The sequence below is a fragment of the Manis pentadactyla genome, chromosome 11 (assembly GCF_030020395.1).
Source record: "Manis pentadactyla isolate mManPen7 chromosome 11, mManPen7.hap1, whole genome shotgun sequence".
In the NCBI taxonomy this organism is placed as follows: domain Eukaryota; kingdom Metazoa; phylum Chordata; class Mammalia; order Pholidota; family Manidae; genus Manis; species Manis pentadactyla.
In genome coordinates this window covers 45,379,446-45,398,234 of record NC_080029.1, presented here as the reverse complement: position 1 = coordinate 45,398,234, position 18,789 = coordinate 45,379,446, and the positions used below count along the sequence as shown (strand labels likewise).

Sequence of the window (18,789 nt, the reverse complement as noted above, 5' to 3'; positions counted from 1 at the left end):
AGCTGAGGAAATAAAAATAAAATACATGTCTACAAACATGCTTTCCAAAGCATTACAAATAAACTTTTACTTCAGGATCTTGAAATCAAAATTAATCATACAGTATTCAGAATCAAACCTAAAAACAATGCAGAATAGCCAATGGCTTAATAGCTGACATTTATATAAAATATTACCATGTACCAGGATCTAAGTGCTTTTACCTCATTTAAATCTCACAGCAACCCTCTAAGTAGGTACTGTTATTATATCCATTTTATAGATGAATGGTCCTATGTCTAAATTCTCAACATATTTTGTTCCTTCCAATCTATAAAACTATCCTGTTTTGAGAAACCTGATTTTAATTTACTACTATTCCCCTACTCCCACCCCTGTACTATGCCCTCATTAAGTGGCCTTATTTGTATTAAGCTCTCATTAGAACAATAACCAAAAAAATATATATGAAATAATTAAATCTTGTTTGTTCAAAATAAAAGGACCTAAATTCTTTCTCAACTCTTTAACTATTCTCTTATCAAGGCTTCAAAGACTTGCTCAGAAAAGTACTGCTGATACTGATACGAGGGTTATCTTACCAGGAGCAACACTATCAAAACAATACCTTTTTCTCTTCTGTGTGTTCAATGTGTAGCAGAAAGGGGGTAGTGATGGAAACTACGGTAGTAAATATAAGATATATTTTCTAGAAACATTTTCATTTCATGTTAAGACCACATCAAGCTAAATATGTAAACGTGAAAGTTTTATTTGTTAAAAAACCAGGCTGTACAGACAGACAACTGAAAGTCAACTAGGAAAAAATTCCCAAAACAGTCTCATCTACAAAATAATTTAACATGTTTAAGGCCCATATTAGAAACACAGTCCCCTCGGTCCAGTCCAGACACAGAAAGAGCAGCCCAAAGTGACACACTTGGAAAGAGGACTGCTGCGGCACTTCCCAGTTCACAACATAACAAACGAGGAAAACCCTAGGAGGTACTTCAATGCTCAGAAGTTTTATTTTGGTAATTTTGAAGGTAATATGCAAAATAAAATTACTTTCCATTGGTACATGCCATTGGCCTGAAGTCAGTGACCTCAATCAGAATGCTTCTGAATGACCTCTATTTGGGGGCAGAGCAATCTGCAGAGATGATAGTTTTTACACATGCTCAGTTACCTATACCAGTATCATTACTATATTATCTTATAAAAACAGTTGTCTTTAAGCTCTTTTAAAAATATATAAGGAGTTTCCTAAAGATTAAAAACAAAAGAAAATGAAAGTCCAGACTCATCAGAGATTGAGTAAAATGCCAATACTTTCCTAAGGTCACTTCCTTACTCTATTCCAGCTTAAATGCAAAAGCTGACAGTTTCTGGTTGGTAGAAAGATCTAAAGGTTTTTGCTTTTTAGGCAAATTCAGATTCTCCTTTGCTTTTTCTTTCTGGTTTTCAGCTTCATGACTTTCTTCGACAACATGTTTTCGCTTCTTTGCTTCAATTCCATTAACTGAAGTTCCTCCTTTGGCCTTGGTAGTCCATGCCTTTGTAAAAATATTGAAAGAGAAAAGATTTTTAGACAGTAACAAAGAAATAGAAGGAAATGATTTCTGTACTTCACCAGACAATATTCCTGAATATAAAGCAGCATAATTAGCACTGGAATTGTTAAGCTAATCATTAAGGGTTCTCATTGTTAATAATTATTTAATTACAGGGCATATTAAAAAATTTACATTCTACCTCTATGATATGTCAATCTAAACTCTGCTTATATTTAACCATACCAGTGCAAGTATTTTTTAAATGAAATATTTTATTTCTGAATTATTATAGATTCATATGCAGTTATAGGAAAAACAAGAAAGATCCTGTGTACCCTTTACCCAGTATCCCCCAATAGTAGCATCTTGCAAAATTGTAGTGCAATATCACAATCAGGATATTGACATTGATATTGTCCCTTTTTATTTCTACTCATTTGTATTTAATTCTATTGTACGTTCATGTATATTCCACCACACTCAAGATACAGAACAGTTCCATCACTACAAGGATCCCTCATGTTGCCCCCACAACCCACCCACCCCTGGCAAGTAGTACTCTGTTCTTCATCACTATCACGTTGTCATTTCAGGGAAGTTATGTACAGTATATATTCTTTTGTGATCGGCTTCTATTCACTAAGCAAAATCTCACCAAGTTCACTCATTTCATCTGTCTCTTACATCTCTTTTATTTATAAGTTGTTCCTCCTCCTTTATTTCCCTTTCCTTTTATTTATTGTAGAAAAGGGACCCTTTGGGCTGTAGAATTTCTCACCTTAACAAACTAGATTTAAATAAATATTTAAGGTACTCTAAAAATACTGATTTTTGTTTCAAAAACATAATCACAACTTTTATCAAGTCTCTTTCTCTTGATTGCTGCAAGAAGTCTTATTCATTCAGATGCCTTTTATCTAATTCTTTAGTATTTTATCCTTTTATAAATATTAATAAAAAATGAGAGAAACACAAAGTTGCTGATGAGAACCTTAATGAGGCTAAAGGTGGTCAGAACAGTTTCTAGCTCCCTCATTTTACAGTACCTTTATCTATAAAACCCAGTTTACTGAGGCAAATATCTACATCAGTAGGTGCCTATGATGTTACAATGCCATCCCTGGGGAAGTGAGGTCCAAGGATTTCATTGATATACTCATTCGTTGCAAAAGAAAGGTGCTCCTAGACTCCCTTCACGTGGCAGAAATTTATGTAAGAAGCAATAGGTAAAAGGCACCTGTCCTAATTTCCATGTGAAAGGCTGGAACATAACACCAGTGTTTTTTTTCCTCAAAAGCAGTACTCTCATTTAACATTCATTGTGTAAGTGAACAGCAATGTAAAAAATTCTGCTCACAAGGACCCTAAAGTGGTAGCAGTAGTCCAAAAATATGAATTGATTTCATTTTTATTTATTAATTTTATTTGCTTTTGACTTATAAATAATGTGCTTTTTCTTGGGGTATTCTCTTGATTTACAATATGCAGGAACTTATACAGATGTAAAAAATATATCTACCAAACTTAACCATCAGCACTAAATAATAATTATTACATATCCATATGTTCAAAGTTGACATTTGTAATTTCCTCTCCATTAAAGAGTTCACCAGAATGTATTCAATTTCTAAAAACAGAAAAAGGATTTTCTACAATTCTTAAAATCTGGGAACTTACTAAGATCTCAATCTGAGCACAACTATCCTTACCTCCCTTTCTTCAGCTGACAATACTCTAAATCGAATCATTCCTTCTTTTATTATGTCTGCTTCATCTGAAAAGTCAGGATTGTCAGACAAAATATCACTTCTGTTTTCTTCTAGCCACATCTGGAACCCAGTCTTTGGCCTAAAAGAGCAATTAAATGAAAAAATCTTATACTTAGGACAAATTAAAGTGCTTTATAAATTTTTGGGTTAGTAATTAACCAATAGTCTCTGCATACCTATATAAAGTAAGAGAAAAACAATTAATTACACTTGTTAATATTTACATTACATATTACTTAAAACTGTCCGACGTTGAGGGGACAATGATCTGAAAAATCCCGTGTTAGGTCAATTCCAAGGGTTTACTCACATTTGTATTTTCCAAGTGCAGCAACCATGAACTCTGCACTTTCAACTCTTATGAATGTTAACAGGTTCAAGGTCTCCAATTTCACTTAAGTCTTTCTGACCCTGAAATATTCTCCCATATATCCTTGGCACATTATTTCATTTCCCAAACCAGCTATTTGTTACCTTCACTTCTCTCAAGCTCCTTACCTACTCCCCTCACCGTAGCTCTCAAAGCTGACATGGAAGCACAGGTTCTTTCTGATGTCATCATGTAAAACAGATACAGCACAGCACATTTGTCAATTTTATTAGATTTCACTTCTGACACAAACTGTCTTTAGGTCACAAATGAAGGTTTACACTTAATGCAAATATTTAATATTTACTGAGTAATGACTTTCTGCTGGATATTGTTCTACATGCTTTAATGCATTACCTCATTTAATCTACAATAACCCTGTGAAGTAGGTACAATTACTATTCCACTGATGAGGAAATCGAGGCCCGCCAGACGAAATAACTTACTCCAGGTTACACAGACAGTAAAAGCCAGACCTGGGATATAACAGCCAGGTAGTTTGGCTTCCACACAGTCCTCATGCCTAACATACCAGCTATACTGCCTGTCAATGTGGTTGGTGAATGGATCCTAAATAACAAGCTTAAATACAAAGCAAAACTTAGGGGCAAAAATACCAGGGGGAAATGTTTACTATAAATTTTTAAATGGAAACAAAAACATAGGCTATAAAATTACATCTCTAAGATAAATCTTGTTACGTATAAAATCCTAACATTACTAAAAAAGGTTAGGATTACCTTTATAAATGAGTAACTGAGTGATTTTTATCTAAACTTTTAAATTTTTAGAAAAACAAGCTATTAAGAAAACATTACTACTGTGACTATAACTACTTGCCCAATTTTGAAAATATACAAATTTCAAGTAATCTTAATGTAATTCTACTTTCAGAAAAATAATAGAACAAATCAAAACAAATAGTCATACTTCACAAAGGTTCTTGAATTTTCAAACATTAACTCATTTTAACCAACTTTGGGGCAATGGCACAAATCTAGCTAATCGCACGTAATCCCCCTGCCTCTAGACAGCTGAATTTTAAAAAGAAAACCAAAATAGAACATTTCTCTTCTGATTTAGTATGCCAACATCTGGGATAAAATATTTAGTTAAGCAGTGATAATTGCTTAACAAGATTTCAATAAATTTTCTGTATAGCCAGTTGAGAGAACAAAAAGTTGGATCTTCTTAAATAAAATTTTCAGTTTAATATCTGAATTAAATTCAAAACAAAATAGGAAAAGTAAAAATCATAACTACCTCTTTAAATTAATCTGGTTAACATGAGATACTGGTTAAATGAGATATTCAATGCTAAAAATGGAATGCTGACTTTTTCAATTTAACTAATGTATTTTAAGTGAATCTAGCATAACAGATAACAATATATTTGGTAGCATATTGCATTGGAGGAGAAATAGGATACATACAAACAGGAACTCTTATATTGCTGGAGTTGTACAAAATGATACAGCATCACTGCAGAACAATTTGGCAATATCTATTGGGATTACAAGTGCACATTAACTTGAACCATACAGGAATCCACCTTATAGCTATATATCTGAGAGAAATGACATTTATATAAAGTTATTCATTACAGTATTTTTTTACTAGCAAAAGATCAGGAATCGCCTTCTGTCTACAAGTAGAGAATTGAATAGATTTTGGTATATCCATTCAGTGGACATAAGAAGATTAAAGAAACTGTTCATGTAGTTACTTGAAATGATCTGTGAAAGCTCCTGTTAAGTGAAAAAAAAGTACAGAACTAGTGTGTATGCCACCATTTCTATAAAACTAAAAAATCCCTAAAAAATAGATGAATGTGTTTGTACATGTATGTAACAATTCTGGAAAGCTATATAAGAAATTTGTTGCAATGACTATTTGTGGAGAGGGGAACTGGGTGAATAGGAACAAAATTTACTACTCATCACATATTTTTTTCTGGTATCATTAATGTACAATTACAAGAGCAACATTATGGTTACTAGACTCCCCCCATTATCAAGTCCCCACCACATACCCCATTACAGTCACTGTCCATCAGTGTAGTAAGATGCTATAGAATCACTACTTGTCTTCTGTGTTATTCTGCCTTCCTCTCACATATCTTTTTTATATCTTTTGACTGCTTCTCCCATGTAACTATACTATTTTAAAACAAACAGAATGAATTATAAAATATAGTGTCCCAATAAAATATATCTACAATTTAAAACATATATATAATTTGTCAAAGTATACTTTAATAAGTAATATAAATAGACATTAATGTCAATTTGTCAAAACATATTTTAATAAGTAATGTAAACAGACAATACTTGTGGCTTCCTTAAAATACCAGTTGTTCACAATGTCCACTACCAACGTCAGTGTATTATTTATAATAATGAATGACAGAGATGCATAATTTTATATTGCTCCTTCTGTATGCCTTTTATTGGTATACTGCATCTTGAGAATAATAAATCTATGTACTGACCTTTGGTTTTCAGTGTTTTGAGAACACAAAGATGGGGCTTCAGAAGATGAATTTTTAGGATTTTCTTCTTTCATTTCCTCAGTCTTATCAGATTGGGAAGTTTTTTTCTGGAAATAGGATACTGCAGATGGCTGTAAAACAAACAAGATGAGTACTGCAACAAAATCTAGTATGATTTTACATTACAAGCTCAAGTTTTGAAAAATGTGGAAATAAATTTATTATTATTTAGAATTCTTATATTGATATGTGAAGTCCTGAGGTTCTCAGTTGAAAATATATGTGCACACATACCAAAAATAAAAATATATTTCAAATTCCATGTTTTATAAATGAGTAAAATTACATGAAATGGAAAAGATAAACAATAGATCTGTACTGATGACAAATCTGGGATGAAATCTGGAAGGCAAAAATCAGAATATAGAACTAGGAAACATGAGGGCAAGGTACTACACCAGTCTCATTAAAAAGGGTTATGTATCAGCACTAGCTGGGAAATTATAAAAAAAAAACCAACACCACCCAGAGAGATGCCCAAGTCCTGGGAGCCTGGGTATACATATATTTTAAAAGTGATAATGAAACAAAACCAGGATTGGGAACTCTATCCTCAGTAGATAATCCATTATAAAAAACTGGGGCCTCCTATCCCATACCTGAAACAGTAAACAAACTAAAGTAAGACAAACAGATCACATGCTGCTTATTATAGGTGTGGGCAGTTGAAATAGTACCTGCTTAGACTTTGGCTTTGGAACTAGAGGCTTTATAACTGGAGACTTTTCACTGTTCGTAGCTCGACTAAGTGCAGCAGACTTCTTGGATGATTTGTCCATATTGTCTAAAATATTAGTTGAACGTGCTAAATTCACTGAAACAGCTGACTCTTTAGAATTAGCTGTTACCTAAAGAGCAAACTAGTATTAGCACTTTATGTTTAAAGAAGAAAAAGAACCCCAAGAGATTTATTTTCCTTCAAATTTCTGTTAAGTTGGTATGGTAGTCTCATCTTTGGAAATGAGTACAGCTGGTACAATCCAAATTATGATTGATGCGTATATTCCCAAATACCACATCCCCAAGAAAAACAGGCAGTATTTTTCAAGACCATAGGTACTTAGAAGTTAAGTAGAAAATGTATCTTCCAACCCAAGTGTGAACTAATGCTACTTTCATCTCTGTTTTTACAAAGATCTGCTTTAGTTTTTAATGCCTCCAAGTCTGGGGAGGATCATCTGGTGGTTTATACATAAGTATTTCTCTGGAAATGTATTTAAATAATAGCAAATATCACAGTAAAGAGTTTACCTTGAAGGGGTTTACTCGTCCTTGGTTGCTAGAGGTAACTGCATAAGAAAGAAACCTTCACTTAATAGTGGTAAAACATAGATTTCGGACTTCTACACTAGATGAAATATTTTAATCTGTATTTTATGAAAATGAATGTACTACTCAACAAGAAAACTATCAACTATATAACCTCCTTCCTATTTCCAAGACAGAATAAAAGCTATTAGATGGGAATTATCCCAACTTGCCACTATGAAACATATGAACCCAGTAGGTATAGATCTATTCTTGCTCCTGTTAGCATGCAAGAACAGTGCCTTATGTTAGCCAAGGTTAATCATTTATCTACTTGTGCTCTAGATCCCACCCCCTCCTGCTTTGTTAAGAAACTTGTCCTATCAATGGCGATACCATCTTTGACTGTGCCCTCTTTATTGGCTGCTCAAGTTTCCTAACTTCAACAAACAGAAAACAAGCCCTCTACTACACATCTCCTTCACCCACCATTTTTTCTCTTGGGCCCTATATGGCAAATTTCTCAAAAGCTGTCTATATAGCTATTCCTATTTCTTTACTGCTCGTGTGTTCCAACATCCAAAATTATATGGCTTCTACCCCTACTACCCTAAAGAATCTTCCCTTGCTAAGAACTCAGTGTTACGTGGCAAATCTGGTGGATATTTTTCAGTCATCACCTTATTTGACCTCTCAATGGCATTCCACAAGCTGAGTGTTCCTTTCTTCTTGATATTCTCTCCTCCCTTGATTTCTGAGATACCACATTCCCTGGCTTACATCCTTCCTCTCTGGTATCATCCTTTTGTGATGGTTCCTCCTCTTCTATGTAACATTTAAGTGCTGGGGATTCCATAGGCCAAAGTGCATTTTCCTTCTCACTTCACATCTCTCCCAAGGCTCACTCACCCATGACCATGGCACAAATTGCTATACTTACACCAATGATTTTCACTTCTTATCTCCTCCTCAGACTACTTTCCTGAGCTCCTGGCCCAGGTATCCAACAGTAATGCATCATCCTCCTATCTAAACCTATATTTCCCTAGTGTTCCTTGACTCAGTAAATGGCATCATCATTCATTCAAATACTCTAACCAGAAACCGAGAGTCAATTTTTATACCATGAACTTCCACACACTCTAGGTCACCTTCAGAAACACCTCTTCAATTCTTCCCATTCTTTCTACCACAATCATCATCACCTCCCTAGTCCAAGCCACTATTCAATCTCATGTGGACTGCCTCAGTAGTCTCCTGATAGGCACTCCTGTGCTGTGCTAAGCCCCTGCTTTAAGTCTACAGGGTCCCTACAAGCTTCCCAGAGACCTTAGAATAAAGATCAGAATCATTACTATGGCCTACACAGATCTACATGATTTGATTTCTGCCCATCACTCCAAAACCATTCGACACCACTTTTTCTTTGTTCTCTGTGCTCTTCACACCACTCTCAATGTCTTCATAGATGCTGTTCCTTAAGCCCGCACGCATGCTTTTCCTCCGCTTCTGCTCCCACCCACCTTTGCCATTCATCCTTCGGATCTCTGCTTTAAACACTCCATGAGGCCTTTCCTGGGGTCCCAACCTACCCCCCACTGCTGATGAGATTACAGACACCCATTATATATGATCTTTTAATATTCTGTATACATTTTTAAGGGTAATTTTTTTTTTTTTTTACCAAAGTTAATATATGTATGCAATTTAAAGTCAATTGGTATTATTAGGTTCACACAGGGATCAACCATGAATGTCTGCTTGACTTCTGTATCTCTCATCTAGTTAAATACCTGACATACAATAGGCATTTAATAAATATTTGTAAAATGACCACAGTTTCACAAACAATGTCTCTTATTTAAAAAACAAAAGGCCCTAAAGGATATAGTATATTTGAGTAGATACATCACTTTAAAGATTACTTGCAAATTTTCCTTGATATTATGAAATCACAAATATCTCCTACCTGACTTAATCGCTGGCACATCAGAGGAATTTGCACTTTTGGAAAATGGGTTCTGTCCTATAGAATAATTGAGAAGATAAAGTCATTCTTTATAATCAACAATTAGCAAAAATGTCTTGAAAAAATCTGGGTATAAATTAGCCTCAGCCAAGTAAAATGGGTAAAGCCACACACATGACATTTCTCACCTTTACAATGCTTTAAAAACTATCTTACCAGAGATTCCTCAAGGGAGGAACAACCTAAGACAGGCACAGTCGCAGGGGGGTCATCAGGTGAGAAATTGGGGATCAACAGAGGTGAGGCTTAGAACCTCACCCCCCCGTTCTGAGAGAAATCTTCTGCATACGTGGATGTTTTATCGCCCTTGTCTAGCTTGGATTAACACATAGTCTACAGGCACACACCTGATCATCTACATTTGCTCTCTTACAACACTAAACTATGTTTTCTACCTTTATCTTGTACCTACCTACCACTTCAGCATTTTATTAAAAATAATAAAAAAGAGAGAAATGTGGTATCCACATATAAATCAAGTATAAAAACCAAATGAGTATTCATATTTGAACTGACTGTTTATAGTTCATAATGCATGAGCAAAACCGAAAGTTTCTGTGATGACTGCCCTTGTACTGTTCACTATGTAACTTATTCATTATGTAAGAATTTGTTCTACATGTAAAAACTTGTTTGTTATGCCTCAGAAGATTGGAGACTGACAAAAATTAGGCTTGGGGTGGAATAATGATTGTGCATTGAGCATTGACTCCCCTATACAGAATTTTATTGTCGTTAACAACCATTTGATCAATAAATATGAGAGATGCCCTCACAAAAAAAAAAAAAAAAAAAAAAAAAAAAGGACAGACTTCCAATGGTAAAATAAATTAGTAACCGGGATGTAATGTATAGCATAAGGAATATAGTCAAGATATTGTAACAGCTTGGTAGGGTGATAGCTGGAACCTAGAATTATGTATATAAATGTTCTACCACTGTGTTGTACACTTGAAACTAATGTAATGTAATACTGTGCGTCAACTACCCTTCAATAAAAAATAATTATCTAAAAAAAAAAAAATTATATATATAGTAAGACTGTAAAAATGGATCTGATAAAAGGAAATAAAATACATCAAATGTTAAAAAAAAAAAAATAGATGAATGAATAAAGAAGCCGTGGTATATATTAAAAAAAAAAGTATCTTACCAGGCTTCTGTGTTTCTGGCTTTTCTTCTACATCATCAGTTTCTCCACTGTCCTCTGCATCTTTCTCAACCTGAGTTCGGCACCATGGCTGGCTCTCCTCTGTAGCACTATCACTGTAACTGAAAGACAGTAATATTATTCAATAAAGAGCTATGTAAAGACCAATTTAATATTTAGGATGGTAAAGAAACATTAAACATGGCATACTTCTTACCCAGCACCCAGCTTGTTTCTGAAGTCCTCCTCCCCTCCCACCTGGGTTATTGCCAATTCTGCTGCCTTCTTTACAGCCAGCTCACCAAGTCTTTGGGCCAATATTAATCTCCGAGAACGAGAAGCATATTTAATTGCAAAATTCACAACATTTTGAGTCATTAGATCAGCAAGTTCCACACAACGAAATTCCCGTTGCAGTTTACAAGAAAGCTAACACAAAGAGGAAAAAATAAATAAAATGAAATAACATTAAGTGAAACTTCTTAAAAATAAAAGAATGATACCACTAATGAAAATGAGAGAACAGCTTTCTAGATACTATATCTCACTGTTTCTAAGGTGCTCATTTTTATACATTTTAACATCTCTGAAATTGGGAAGCATCTTAACAATTAATGGTGGGTCAGTTTAACTGGCAGTTACTTTTTTTCTGTCTCAGTGGCTTAAATAAATAAAAGAATGGTGCATTTTATAATCAGTAGTAGCTCAGATTCAATGAAATATGGCATATCACTTCAATCTATTTATTACAAGAGATTCATTTAAAATTCAATTGCAGTTCTCTTAAACTTGTTTTCCTATCCATCCCCCACCTACCCTCACCAAACAGGGTAGCAAATTCAAAGAAGGAATAAACTGTAAATTATTTGTTTTTACTTTGCCCAGAATTGGCACACAAATGCTAAGTGAATATGGGTGGCGCAAGTAGATTTAACCATCAGTTTTTAAGTGTGATTGTTTATGATCTCCAACTACCAGAAAGAGAAATACAACTTCCAAATTAATAGCTTACTTTTCTTGCTCTATTTTTTTAGACCTAACAATATAAAACAAAGGGCATTCATTGAATATCTAGAAAACACTATTTTTCTTTTGGTAAGAATTCTGAAAACTCAAAGTAAGGTGACTCACATACAATGTGAGGAAAATTAATACTTCAAAGACTACTAAGAGTCCTGTAATTCATAGTATTATATTCCTCTCCATAAACCAACCTGGAGTGAGGACACAAACATGGACCTTATGTTTCAAGAAGTTCACTTATCTCCAAATATTCAAGGCACCAAACCTGGTCACTGGTTTCTCTACAGACAAACTTTTGTCACACACAGTTGCACAAGAGGATGATAAAAGGCAGGCATATCTAAAAGCCTTATCAAAGTTCTTAAGCATGTCCAACCTTGGACGTCTTAAAGTTCACACTCAAACTTTATTTACTGCATGATAGGAGCAGGAGCTAGAGTCAGGTCTCAAACTTTAGTAAGCATCAAAATCACCCAGAAGGTCTATTCAAACACAGGCCAGTGGGCAAAAGGCCAAAAGGGAGGGAGCACCAGAACAGTTTATTTTTACCTATGGTCTTAGAAGCAAGGCAATGTTTTAAGTATTTTAACTTCAACATCAACTGGGGAACAAGTTTTAAGGAAGAAAAACACCACTGGATACAACTTAAGAATTTGACGCTGTGGAACTCAGTTCTAATTCACTCTATTCACATCACTTAAGAAATTCAACCTGTAGGAAAGCACTTAACCTTATTTTTCAGTACATTTATTTTACTCACCGCAAGCATTTTCATTAAAAGACTCTGCTGTTCTTTTATTGCTTGACTTTTAGTGCTTTTTTCATATTCATAACCATTTTTAGCTAAATAATCCAGGTAATTGTGAAACATAACTGAACGCCAAAATTGTTCCTATGGAAGTGGAAAAAATTGCTTAGAGTCAACTATCAGCATAATACCAGTCAAGTGTTAAATATTTATCTTAAGATACTAGTTTCTGAGTAAAATATTTTCTGGAATACTCCTTTTTATAGCTTATTTTGTAATTCAAATCCTAATGTAATTCTACAACTTGACTCCATCTTCTATCTTTAGAAAAATTCAGATTTCAAACACTTCCTATCTATCAGTTAATGCTCAGAGAACTTGGTAACTTAGTTTTTTAGAAACCCCCCCATTTGTTTCTTGTTTAGAATAACTAACTGCAGGATTTCAAATGACCTTTGATGACACAGGGCTACAACCAGGGTACGACAAGCCAGTTACCTATGGTGGAGAATTTACAGAGGCATGCTCTCTCAGGCACTTGTCCAACTTTGAGGGTAAGTGCCTTACCCAAGGTGAGGCCCTGACCGTCACACCCATTTACCTCATAGACAAAGTCCCTGGGAGCAGTGCGGCAATCAGGTGCCTTGGCAATCATAAGTAGTCCTCCTCCCTCCCTGCTACTGCTATTTAATTATAAGGCAATGACTACAACACTGGTCATCAGGATGATTTTTTGATGTCTTTGTTGCAGGCACTGTATTACCAAATTCAGTGTCAAGATTCCCACATACCTCCATTTGTCCTTTCTCTGTTGCAGTCTGACAGTAAGGAAGCTTAAAGGGTAATATAGCTACAGCAGGGCGCGGAAGGGTGGGAGGAAACTGAGCACCTTTGCAAGGAATGCACCTGTCAATAAAGAAGAGATTTCATTATAAAATCTTTGCAAAGTATAAAAATGGCTAAAATATGAAATTTCTAAAAGTTAGTAACCTGGAGTAATATTCCAGTAACTGGCTTAATAATATACAACAAATTCCTCTTTACAAAAAATACTGTAGACCTGATGAGGAATAAAATCTAACCCTTCACATATTTCAGGAGTTTCAAAAATCCCTCCTCACATCAGTTTAATTAAATAGCAATGACTAAAAGTGAAATCAGCTCTCTTCAGATTTTCCTTAGCCCACTGCCCACTTTTAAAATATAGTAATTGTGCCATATACTTATTATTGAATAGGTGTTCCCAAACAGGTCACCCTAAGATTAAATGTTGATAAAGCATATTTACTTTGGGTTTGGGAATACTTGGTACTACTGGCAGAAAATGTCAAATAAGAGAAAAATATGGTGGAATGTCCAATACAGATAAGAGATTAGATATTGTTAGATTTGGTGAGTGAGGCAGAAAATCCAGTATCATTAAAAAGGTTGTAAGGTATATTTCCTCTGAGAAATTAAAGGTTGCCATATGTGGGAACAGCTCAGAGGGCAAGGGCTTTGTCTAAACCTTTTCTTACTAGAAATTATAAGGCATTCAGAGATGCTCATCAGGATGAGTACTAACGTAATTTATTAATTAAAAAGCATTAATTAATCAGAATGATTTATATACATAGAATATGCATAGAATAGTCTTTTAACTTACAGACTCTAAATTTATAAGACAACCACTGGAAAACCATGACTGCACACTGTAAGTGCTATTGGGAAATTTTCTAATTTCCATAAAGTCATTTTAAAAATACAGTACCATGTTCAGTGCATACTAATAGCCATTCATTTAATTTATGGTACAGCCTTTTAGCCAGGTCTTTAAATTATGACTTTCTTGAAGGGAAAAAATTAAATAGAAATTAGATCATTGGGTTAAATTTTTTTTCCCCATAAGTATCTTCCAGTATTATCAAATACTCACTAGGGTAGTTAAAAAATAAATTAAGTGGCAATACCCAGGAATCTTTTTCAAACTACAAAGGCCCCCCTTCCTAGTAAGATTTGAATATACCTGTTTTTAGAGGTATATTCATGAATAAAACATGTTTTTAGAGTTCCAATATTTATGAACATGCAAGTCCCTTTTTTCTTCCTCCTCCCCTTTTATGATTTCACATACATCAGTGGTCTTCACCACACACTACACACAACTAGGTGGCAGTGTGAATACTTAAGAGTTTGAAAAATCTCATGGCAATTCTGTCATGCACCTATTCGCAAAAACCAGGGGTTTCAGTCATGCACAATAGAAGACAGAACATATACATTCAGAAAAAAAAGTTAATACATATGTACATTAACAAAACTAGGGGGAACACTAGGAGTAATCTTAACACTCTTTTTCTATAAAGTGACTTAACACTGTCTTGTTTAAAAACATTTTACAGCTTAAATACTTTTTTGATTCAATTACAGTAAGCAATTATCACAAAGAAAAATTTATAAGGGTTTTATTACGAGTTTTTTAAAAGTCACATTTACATCAAAGCAGAGGACCAATTAACATTTCTTATCCTCTTCTTAGCTTTAAAGACTTGAAGAAAAAAAAAACCTTTTCTCTGTTAAATATCCCTTTCATGGAAGAAAATAACTCATTTGATTTCTAACTTGGGATTTGCCTACAATGAATGACTTCCCTGGAAACTATGTGGCTAAACCATTTGGAGAAGAATATGTGAAAAAGTAAACCACAGTTTACTAAGGAGACAAAACTGTTCCAATTACTTTTCAAATAAATCACAGTTTATTCTCATTTTATTAAGAGTTGAAAAATATAAAACTAGAGAAAACTGGGGTCAATGTCCAGATTAAGCTTCCCCCAGTCAGCTTGCTTTGTCTTCCGTGTTGCACTGGACTCTTTTCTGCATTCAAAGGGACTTTGTTCAGACCTCTTTTAAAGCACTTTCTCGGGAGTAGATAATGTTTTACCAGCTAATTCTTCCAGGCTGGCCTTATTTATCTTTGTGCAGCATAGCACATACAGTCAGTACTATAATAAACATTTGTTAAACGAACATAACTCAAAAGAAAAAAGTTTTGTTTTTAAGCATATTAAATAACTCCAAAGAGTTTTTAAAAACTAAAGAGAAAAGGAAGGTTGATGTTTATGAGATCAAATTAGACTGTAGCACACAAAATTAGTAAACTCTCATTTATATATTAACTAGTAGTGAAAAAATATTCAGAGGAAACAATAAAGACAGCTTTTGCTAAACTGAAGTTCATTTCAAACAGAGATAGAAGTGATACTTCTACAAATCAGTAATTAATCACATTCATAACTAAAGGCAGGTATTTTTCACTAATTCAAATTAATTTTTAAAAAATTATTTTTAACAAAAAGTATTCCCTCACCAAAAGCAAGTATACATACTGCTGAATCTGGGTTAGAAAATACATTTAATATGAAAAGATTAAAGTAAAGGTATCATTAACAATGAAATAAAAAGCTAAATGCCATTAAGTAAAGATGGTAAGAAAATTACAGTTGTTGTAATTAATAGCTAACATTCAGTGAACATTCACTAAGGGCCAGCACACTGTCTTATACACAGCTACATATTATCTCACTCCATCCTTACAGCAATTCTGTGAGATGGGTACTAGTTTCACCCTTCTTTCAGAAATGAGGAAACAGAGATAGAGGAGCATCTTAGGGTCATGGCCGGGGCTACAGAGTGCAGTTCAGTTAGGGTACCACAGCGAGCAGTGTGACTCAGAGCCCAAGCTCTGGATCACTATGAACACTGCCTTTCCAGAAGAATAAGGGGCTCACTCAAAAAACCAACTCAGAGCTTCCTTAGAAGCAGTAGAGATTTAAATGAACACCAGGGTGAATCTTCTGATAGCAAGGATAGGTAAGACTCATTAAACACAGCCTCAGGCTACTAAAGGTGGTTCTAGAATTTCCTTCCCTAGTCTTTTATGTACCTCTATCCACATGAAGGAAATTAATCATTTCTAAATGTGTCTAAATGACAAGCTGGTATGAGTACACTAAGCCATACTGAGAAATGTAGTTTCCAATCTTTGAAACATACTCAAGTTTATTCTTGCAGAATAAACCCAGGAAAAAAATGAAAACCATTCTGATCAATTTATCACAGTATGGACAAACACATACATTTTTATGAACAGACTTTTCACCGTTTCTTCAGTGTTTCAAATGTTTGCCACATGAGACTCCCCTCAGTAATTCCATTAGTCTCTCCTAACTGAAGCTAGTCCTTAAGAAAGAACAGTTTATTTTTTCAGTGTAGTTACCAACTCAATTTCCATATATTTCAGAACAGAAAAGACAGTAACTTTTTTGTCACTGGCTAGCTGTGTGATCTCAAGTTACTTAATCTTTTTGGACCTCAGTTTTCTCATCTGTAAAAATTAGAGAGAAGGACTGGGAATGAAAGCGAACTGGACCAGAAAAACTGGCAGCTCCCATCTTTTTTATCACTGTAGGGCTGCTGAGCTATTGCAGTATCCATGCATTCACAAAGGCACCATGAATTGTGTGCAGACTGAATTTAAAAAGTTTCTACTTTATGTTCTAGAATTTTCACATTCATGTAGATGATGTAACTTATAAATACAAATTTATGTTAAATGTAATTTTTTAGGTCTATAGAAGCTTTGTTATGGATACTTTCTATCAACTGGTACTAAATGTAGATGCTACTATTATTTGTAGGTCATAAAATGTTTTGACACTGAAAGGGCTCTTACACTTAAAAATGTCAGGAGCCACAGGCCTAGACAATTTCTAATGTTCTTCCAAGTCTAAAAGCTATAATTTAGACTCCATTATTTCTTTATCCCATGTTGAATTAAATTAAATTACCAGCTATAATTATCTTATCTTTAAATGAGAGTTAAAACTCTGCAGATCTTGAGTGAAAAGCAGATAAAGAAAAGAAAGCCAGTTACATAAATTACTCGGGGGTGTAAAAAAATTAAATTTGATAAAATATTTACAATATTAAGTTGAATAAAAAAAATATTCATTACAAATGAATAATTTTACATATTTCCTTAAAGTAACAACATTAACAAATGAGTCCTTACTTCAATAAACATTAGATGAAATAATGAAAATCCTCATAGCTTCAAAACTTAACCCATATTAAGATAAAATATGAATTCTTTCATTCAAATTACGAAATAACTCGATTCCTAAAAATGGACACACAAGAAATTCCTGAGAACAACACCCTAAGAACTCTTAAAAAAAACAGTTAACTAATATACTCCTTCTGATACTAAATATGTTAATAGTGAAATAATCTGGAGATTTCTAAAAGACACACAGAAATAATCACCAGCAATTCCTCCACAGTTCTCTACTACGTTCAATTTTGCATCCTCTAGGAAGATTCCATCTTCCCTTCTCAAATGCCCCACACTGCCAACCACTGCCTTCAAAAATACCCTGGACCTTGTTTCATAATCTGCCACCAAACCAGAAGCCATCAGATAGGAATTCCTATCACCTTTCATCTACCAAATCTATCTACATTTCTGCCTATTTTCTTCCCTCTCATTTCAACTGATAAAATGTGTTATCTTCCTATTTTAGACAGGTAGTCTAAAATCTATTAGCTTTTCTTTTGATGATTTTAATTTAATTCCTTGGTTGTCTCCTTTTCTTCCATTGTCAAACTCACTCTTTACTGAATTCAGCACCAAAAGACTACAAAAATGCTCCAGAATCACCCAAGCTAAATAATCTATTCCTTGACTTCACATCTTCTTTGAGACCACATCCCTTATCTCTGTTCCTCTTCATAGCCAAAGTTCTTAAAAAGAGTTGTCTACATATTATGTTTTGTTTTTTTCACCCCCAACCCTGCTCTCAGCCTATCCCAATCTAGAATTTAACATTATATCAAGACTTACCAAGTTTATAAGGGCTACCAACAACCTTCATGTTGTCAAATAAAGACATGTTCTTGAATTCTAGTCTTCCAGAATCAGTTATTGAATCGCCACTTCCATTAAAAAAATTTTTAATTCTATTTATTTAATTTTTGAACAAGTAATATATTTACATGCACAAAAAGCATAAAAAGAATAGGGATGTCTCCTTTACTATCCATTAAGTTTCTCTCTACCAGGTAACTAATGGTATTAGTTTCCTTTTTATTCTTCCAGCAATTCTTTTTCCTTTTATTTTTCCAGCATATATAAGTAAATACAGTTACATACTCTTATTCTTTCTTTCCTTTTATACAAATGATATTCACTTCACTTAACACATCTTATAGTGCTTAGAACACCCTTACTCTTTTTAACAGCTTTACAGAGATATAATTCACATACTACAGTGCACATACAATGCACCACAGCCTTATCATACTAGAGAGCACAACACAGTTTTCA

The 18,789-nt window shown here is 34.1% G+C and overlaps 1 protein-coding gene across 6 annotated transcripts in view; it reads right to left on the bottom strand.

Annotated features, from left to right (window-relative positions):
* Nucleotides 1–727: 727 nt before the first annotated feature.
* Nucleotides 728–18,789, bottom strand: part of WDHD1 (WD repeat and HMG-box DNA binding protein 1) — a 77,750-nt gene continuing 59,688 nt past the window's right edge. For 4 of the 6 annotated variants that reach the window (XM_036918438.2, XM_036918431.2, XM_036918447.2 and 1 more), the window contains 10 exons: nucleotides 13,215–13,329; nucleotides 12,436–12,567; nucleotides 10,870–11,081; nucleotides 10,656–10,774; nucleotides 9,443–9,499; nucleotides 7,477–7,514; nucleotides 6,903–7,073; nucleotides 6,166–6,296; nucleotides 3,245–3,383; nucleotides 728–1,535 (listed from right to left, as the gene is read on the bottom strand). In XM_036918438.2, coding sequence (XP_036774333.2) covers nucleotides 1,335–1,535; nucleotides 3,245–3,383; nucleotides 6,166–6,296; nucleotides 6,903–7,073; nucleotides 7,477–7,514; nucleotides 9,443–9,499; nucleotides 10,656–10,774; nucleotides 10,870–11,081; nucleotides 12,436–12,567; nucleotides 13,215–13,329 — 1,315 coding nt within the window. In that variant the 3' untranslated portion in view covers nucleotides 728–1,334. The remainder of the gene's footprint in view (nucleotides 1,536–3,244; nucleotides 3,384–6,165; nucleotides 6,297–6,902; nucleotides 7,074–7,476; nucleotides 7,515–9,442; nucleotides 9,500–10,655; nucleotides 10,775–10,869; nucleotides 11,082–12,435; nucleotides 12,568–13,214; nucleotides 13,330–18,789) is intronic. The other 2 variants (XM_036918457.2, XM_036918466.2) reach the window with 2 other exon arrangements.